Source organism: Micropterus dolomieu, linkage group LG01 (assembly GCF_021292245.1).
Source record: "Micropterus dolomieu isolate WLL.071019.BEF.003 ecotype Adirondacks linkage group LG01, ASM2129224v1, whole genome shotgun sequence".
Lineage (NCBI taxonomy): Eukaryota > Metazoa > Chordata > Actinopteri > Centrarchiformes > Centrarchidae > Micropterus > Micropterus dolomieu.
The window spans coordinates 4819456-4827288 of record NC_060150.1 but is presented as its reverse complement, the minus strand read 5'-3'; the positions used below and the strand labels follow the sequence as shown (position 1 = coordinate 4827288).

The window sequence follows — 7833 nt, the reverse complement described above, 5'->3', positions numbered from 1 at the left end:
AACAACTTAACTCACAATAATTAACACAGCTAAAATTACAAACAATGACACACAGGGGAATCAGCCTCAACGTCCTTAATCAGTGATTTAAATCTAAGTAAAGAAAGAACTAAGCGCTGATCGCAAGACAATGTTTTATGTAGTCACATTTTCACAATTGTTTTGTTAAATGAGTTTCCTGTACCTTTTAACAGCTAAAACAGCTATTCTAGATCAATATCCTAGATATTTCTGCCTGTACTTGTCAGTGCTTTGAAAGTAGTTTATGCATGGTTGTTGCTTATTTAGAGAAGGAGAATGGGATACCTTGACAAGCTACGTTTGAGTGTCTTTATATCACGAGACATTTGCCATTTAATGTAAAAGTCTCTATTTTTTCTTAAACATATTATCACTGCAGGGGCTTTGACATCCAAGAAAAACAGCACTTACGTCTGACTCACAGCCAGCAGCACCATTGGTTTAAATGCTGATTGTGCAAAAAGGATTTTTCAGTGAGGTGATAATAGGACGAAGAGGACGAAATGTATAAGGCTTAACTAAAATGTCAAGATATCCCTTTTAACACAGAAGATAGTAAATCTGTACACATGATAAGGTGATGCATTGACTTTTTGGTGAATAAGCATTCTGCAGTGAGAGTCCTATGCATATGCTAATGCATCTGATATCTGAACACCCATCAATATTAGTGTTGTGCCACACTGAGTGAATCAGAGCTTATTCACCAAAACATTTTGGTGTTCCTTCAGTTTGCCGTGATCCTAACTGCACTCAGAAACCCACCGCTGAGGGACAAGAAGCAGTCGATCAATCGGTCACTGAATCAGCCGCATTCCTCAGCAGAGTCAGTGTGAGGTCTCAGCGACAGGCCAAGTCTTTGATCCCTGCCAGAGAGTGTTTGACACCACTCACTGTTGCCTTAGGCTAACATGCACACGCATACATAAATACACAGCAAGCACACGCTGACGGACACGCGTGCTGAGTCACCCTGCTCTCAGTCCCGTCTAGATCTGGCGGATTCCAGATACCATCCAGCAGATTAAAAGAAGGTGGTAGGGTAAAGAAGTAACATAGTTAAGCCTTGAGTGAGCTGATGTTCCCCAGACCGCAAGGTTATCTCTTGTTTCAGTAGCAAGTAGCAGCTTATGAGTACAAATGCACTGGCCTGGGGAGATGCCAGTCTTTCACAGTGCATCTGCTTAAACGCTCACTGCCAAGCACTGAGCTTATATATATATATATATATATATATATTTTTGAGCACAGATAAAGCTCCAAAATCTCTCCACTTTCTTTACTCCAACCAACAGGAGACTGATCTAGTGGAGATAGCGACGGAGCAGTTGGCTCTTCACTCACAGCTGTTTTATCACGATAGATCTGTCTGAGAAGCACAGTCGGGGGTTTGTTAACAAGGCCTGTCTTAATGGCCAGACACTGGTTTCTTAGAAGATAATACCAGGGTCATTTTAACCATATTACACAAAAAATATTCTCACTTACCCCTAGTATTATATAGCCATGTATATAGTTACCCTAGTACAATGGAGATTAAGAGATTCTGTTTGTAGTGCCTAAGACATTAAAGCAAATGACATTTAGAGATTTAACAGCAGTGTGTCTTTTGAAAAACAGTGTCTTGGTTACTCTGGATGATCCACAGATGTTAACTGTGAACATGGGAAACTGTCTGTTGAGGAAATTGTCTCTATGAAAACTGTTAACAATGTAAATGATGATTAACAGGGACACTATTAGGACACATAATTCCTTTCACTTAGATTGTATTTAGGGGGTGGCAGATATATCTGAGTCAGATATCTGAATAAAAAACTATGTGCATGGCTGAAAAAGTCACATTTTTAAATATATCCCCCTTCTGTAAATGGCTGGAAGTATTTTGAAGAAATAGTTGGGGAACTACGCCTATTCACTTTCTTGCGGAGATAGAGATGAGATAATTGATGGCACTCTCATTTCTGTAGGCTAAATATGGAGCTACAACCAGCAAGCGATATGCTATTAGCATACAGACTACAAGCTGAAAAAGACACAAACCTTAAAATCAACTTCTTGTTAGTTTCCTGCATTGCTAGTCTTGTAGTCACACCAGATAAATAGCTTAAATTAGCTACTTTTATGGAGCTGTGAAACAAGGCACAAACATGGCTTTTGAATTCGCTTAATCAACTGAGTCAATACTGGATTTTATTTGATGTAAGTGTCAACTGGTCGGTTTTAACAAGTGGGCGATGTCGTAGCTTTCAGCAATTCAAAATATTTCCATGAATCTTTTCCGACTTCACTCTGCAACATGTCGTTTTTACATTTCTGTTTGTGTATGGATAAATATAAGGAGATACAACATTTGGACAGAGCCAGGCTAGCTGTTTCCTCTTTATGCTAAGCTAATCAGCGGCTGGCTCTACCTTCATAATTGGCATGCAGAATTCTCAGCAAATTTCTTTAACTACATACTACTTTACAACTATTTTAGGATACTCAATAGATGAATATTACTATCATGTCTGTTTGTGGAACCAGGAGGTGGTAAGCTTAGCTTAGCATAAAGACTGAAGCGGGGGAAACGGCTGCATGGCTCACTCCAAAGTTGAAGAAAAAAACCTATCAACACATTTTAAAGCTCACTGCTTGTAATAATCTGAAAAGTCAATACAGATATTTTTTAGCTTTGGGCAGAGCCAGGCTAGCTGTTTCCCCCCCCTTTTACATTTTGATATGCTAGGCTAAGCTAATCATCCCCAGGCTTTAGCTCCATAGACAATACACATACATGTGAATGATATCAATCTTCTCTGCAGTCTAAAAATTCTCTGCAAAAAGCATTAAAAGAATTACTCCTTTTAAAGAATAAAGAAGCAAACTTTATTTAAGAAATCAATGTCTGTCCATTTAAACCATCCCTGGTTTGAACCTTTGCTCTTTTTTTGCTAATGCAGCTTTCCTGTGTTTTAGCATATGTTGTCACACTTGTTGAGACTCCTCCTAGTCCCACATTACACACAGTATTTTTCAATTTTTGTGACTAATGCACCAGAAATTTGACTACTGTAACAGTGTGTAACAGTTACAAAGGCAGTTACAGTTGCAATTTTGTGTGAGAGGTCTGCAAATTGCCACTTTTAAAAGGCACCTCTCAAGGCAATACAAGCCAACATCAGTTGTAAACACTGTAAAATAAAGTGGTATGGCAATAACCAGAGGGTTAGAGAGTGCTTTACACAGTTTGGGGGGGTCTAACATTTTATCTGCTAAGGGTAAAAGGATAACAACATATGCCAAACACAGTGGAGCTCCCAACAACCATTATATGCTTCACTGAATTCTCCATTATTCCCTCTACTGTTTGTACATAATTAGTGTAACTGGAGACAACAGGCCTTAATTTTCTCCGTTCAGAAACATAGCAACATTTCCCACCATTCAATCTTTGAAAACTAGCTTTCATAGAGTTGAAATTTAGTTAGATAACCCATGACTGGACATGTGAAGCCCTAAGTTGGTTTTGCCAAATCTTCTTTTAAGTTGCAATAAATATTATTTATTCTATTATTAGGTAACACAATCATATCATCAAAATCCCTGAATTCTGTGTTGAGGTAGATTTTCCCTCTAGAATCTGCTAATTGCTCGCCCTTTTGGTTTTGGGACTGACTGCTCTGTTTCTTCCCCCTCCGCAGGTTAGCGGAAATGGAGAATCGTAATGGCTCTTATCTGAATGACAGTATCTCACCCAATGAGAGCATGTGAGAACCGCTTTTTTGTTTGGTTTGTTTCGCCAACCCCCTCACTCACTGATTGGCTCGTGTGTGTGTGTGAACTGGCTCTGTGTTCCTTGTTTCCATAGGCTGGTTGTGATGTATGTTTACATGTGCTGAATATTTTTCGATACAAGCTCATATTATGGTGTTATTCCTGTCCATCATTCATTCATTCATCATATCCCACACATATGAATACAATATGTGAGCAGTATTGATATAGCCAAGTAATATACTCACATATTATATTCATATTTTCCTCAGGGACTTCACATTTTCTCTGGGTGATTGGGATATGAAGTTAATATTTATGTAAACATGTGCAATAGGTGCACAAGTCATGTAAGCACATATGTTTAAACTCATTACTATAACTATGCATTTTCTTTCTCTGATTTCCTTTCTTAGAAAATTTTGCATTACAGTTGCACAATGGATTATGAAAATTTTAAACAGGACGTTTTGCATGGTACAGAGAGAGGTGCATAAAACTCTACAAATTGGCAGCTGTTGAGTCATTAAAGCTGGCCATAATCTAGTTCTTTCAAATCAAAATTAACATCTTGGCCTACTTAAGCAATAATGTCTGGTCACAGCAGAAAGTGGCCGAACTCCTCGGCCCCCCTTCATGAAATATTTGGTCCTAGACACTCACTGACAGAGTGACTGCTCACTCCTAATCGGTGAGCTACTGGAGCTGGTTAGCTACCAGCTGGGAACATGCTAGTCAGTCACAGTAACTCTGTTTTCTTTGTACTGTGCCGTTTACTCCCCAATGGCGTTTTGTTCTCAGTATTGTACAATATTTGATTTAATAAAGTTATTAAATGGGGGAAAACATCATCAAGCTAACTGACAATTCATTTTTTAGAAAATTGTTCCATTAGGAAATTCTTGAAATTGTTTAGCAAGAAAAAGTATCAGCCACAGTTTCAAACCGTTTTTTGACTGGCCAAACAATCACTCTGGGGTCTCTTACCTTATAGTGGCCATTTGTAAATTTCTTTTATTTTTCCTAGACTAAGTAATCAAGTGATTGAAGGGGTGTTTCAGCTATTTAATATAAAACTTCTATAAAGTTATAAGTGGCTTGTGTGAAACAAAATCAAAGCAGTGGAGGCTAAGATATCCTGACTTTATTCCATAGTATAAGTCAAACCCCAAAACCAATCCACTGCATCGGCCAGCATCTCTAATGCAAGTCCCTAGTTTTACTCTCCCTGCCTGATAAACGCCTGCATCATCTTTCAAACTCCACACCTCCAGTTCCTAATACAGATCAGTTTGTGGAATTTGACCTGCATAGATGAGCCTGTAATTAACATAACAAAAGTTAAAGAATGTCTCCAGTGTAACACATCAACATAACTTCCCAAATGCAGCTTGGTTGATGAAGTGGGGAAAACAATTGGCAGAAAGCATCTACAGGCTATTTTAAACCAGATCTACACACCTTTAACGAGTGTTACTTCCAAGTGAGTAGTCATCTTAAAGGGAATTAATATGTCTGCAGCTCCTTTAGTATTCAGAGATTGGCTGAGCTGAAAGCAGTGCAGTGAATGCAGTAGCATCTAAATACCTGGCCTAATTAAAATCCTCCCTAACACAGCGGGCCGTGCGTGTGATCGGTCAGGGTTGACAGAGCGTGACCAATCGAATCGTTCCAAAATAAATTTGCTATTAAGACAACAGCTCCAGCCCTCTCTCTGTCCCTGCTGTGTTTTAGATTCTTCTTCTGTCGTGCTATTCTGTTCCACTGCTGTTTCATTCACTTGCTGATTTTCTTTGTGTGTGTGTGTGTGTGTGCGTGCGCACTGCTGTTTCTGGGAATGTGTGTGTATATGTCTGCCTATCACTGGTGGGTATGTCTGCCGTGTGTGTGTGTGTGTGTGTGTGTGCGTGTGCGTGCATTTGCAGCGATGACGAGCACATGTTGATCCAGCACTACTGCCAGTCTCTGAACCAAGGCTCTCCTCTCAGCCAGCCCCGCAGCCCTGCCCAGATCCTCATCTCCATGGAAACGGAGGAGAAGGGAGAGCTGGAGAGGGTCCTCAATGACCTGGAGCTGGAGAACAGGTCAGTGATCAGACCGGTCCTTCTATTATTACCTTCTGCTGTTTGCATGATTTCTTTCCTCTAACCTTAAAGGTTCTTTATGTAAGTTTTAGCATCTAGTGGTGAGGGTTGCTAATTGCAAGCAGCAGCACACGGTGCATTCACGTGCTCCTCGGATGGTCCCGTTTCCCGAGCTGTGAGGTATTTCTTCCAACTTTGGTGTGTTTGTGTGCTCTTAAGACGGAACATGAACGCTACTGCAGGCATTGAAGGCATCTTGTATCATTTCTATCTAACAACAAAAAGGCTGTGAAAACTTTCAACATCTTTTAAAAGCGTTATCTAAAGTAAATGACACCAATTATTTGTCTTCTTATATATTTGTATACTGTTCTGTATACTTCTTTATATCCCATATACACTTTTTTCGTAATAAAGATTTAAGGAGGGGAAAAAATCTGACACCACATGAATGCACCATCAGCCAACGTTCACCCCTCCCTTTGCAAGCGTGAAGGAGAAGCTACGGTGGCCGACACGCTCTGTTGGCTCTCTTGGCTGAATAAAACGTGTGGTCCTGTTTGTCCAAATTTCACTTCTCTTCTTACTTCTTATAAACCGGACTACTACTACTACTACTACTACTACTATTATTACTAGTTCTTCCTCTTGTACTTATTCAGCCTAGTGACGAAACGCGCTATGTAGAGCAGTTTGTCCATTTGGGCTACTGTAGAAACATGACGGCGCAACATGGCGACGTCTATGTATGTAGATAGAAATGGCTCAATCTAAGGTAATAAAAACGTAACGGTTCATTATGTAAGGTCTTTATACACCACTGAAAAAACAGTTATGCATATTATATTGCATTTCTGTTAATAGATCCTCCTAAATATTAAACACTGGACCTTTTAACTCGGCTCTAACTTAAACAGGACCAGTTGTTAAAGTGATTTTGCATAAATAAGAAGGAGCGTACAGGTTCCAAAAAGGTCATATATTTCTACACTACTCTATGCTATATGTGTGTTTTGATATTTCATATTTATATCAGAGCTAGCAGCAGTAGATTAAATCCTCCGCCGCCCTCGTTGCAGGAAGCTACAATCCGAGTACGACCGTCTGAAGAAGGCCCACGACAGGAAGGGCCTGTCCCCGCTGCCGTCGCCCCCGGAGATGCTCCCGGTGTCACCACAGAGCGCACGTGACGCCGAGCTCATCGCCGAAGCCAAACTGCTGCGGCAGCACAAAGGACGTCTAGAGGCCCGGATGCAGATACTGGAGGACCACAACAAACAGCTGGAGTCCCAACTGCACAGGCTGAGACAGCTGCTGGAGCAGGTACACACCAAAACGCATTTGCAAACAGAGTATACTATGACCCGAAATATAAATATCACGTTTTTGGTCGTAACTCAAGAATTGAATCGGTAATAATGACAAACGTTCACACAGACGTTTAATGGGATACAACGATGAAGTGAACTTCACTGTGACAACATAACGTTCTGGAAAAACCTTTTTTGGCTATTTTTCAATGCCAAAACTTGACATGCTATGCTGTGTTTCTATTGAAGGCGATGTGGCCCGTCCACTGCAGGCAACACTAAACTTGTCACTGGCTGTAAGTGAGTCTCACTTAAGGTTCATAGAGAGGCTTCACACATAAAAATACCAAGAGAAAACAAAAGCACCAAATTTTATGTAGCTCACTGAGAGCAAACACATTATTTCCAATGTTTCTCATTCTTAGATACATTACCTCTCTGAAGGAATCAGTTCACCAAATTTATAAATCTTTTAGAAAAATGTGGCCATTGAAGGGCCCATGCACACTTGGGGCCTTTAGGCTACAGCTTAAAGGTTAGCATGCGAGTGGAAGTGAGTTTAGTAACTCTACAAAACTGCCTCTCCCTACTCAACACCTGCCGTTATAAATACCCTTGAGCAAGGCAGGGAGCCTTCATGCTTTAGTGACCAGAAGCAT

At 40.3% G+C, this 7833-nt stretch overlaps 1 protein-coding gene across 10 annotated transcripts in view; it reads left to right on the top strand.

The window, feature by feature from the left end:
- Positions 1-7833, top strand: part of LOC123973318 (dystrophin-like) — a 123998-nt gene that overhangs the window by 111178 nt on the left and 4987 nt on the right. For all 10 annotated transcript variants that reach the window (XM_046053251.1, XM_046053310.1, XM_046053243.1 and 7 more), the window contains 3 exons: positions 3708-3773; positions 5706-5864; positions 6944-7187. In XM_046053251.1, coding sequence (XP_045909207.1) covers positions 3708-3773; positions 5706-5864; positions 6944-7187 — 469 coding nt within the window. The remainder of the gene's footprint in view (positions 1-3707; positions 3774-5705; positions 5865-6943; positions 7188-7833) is intronic.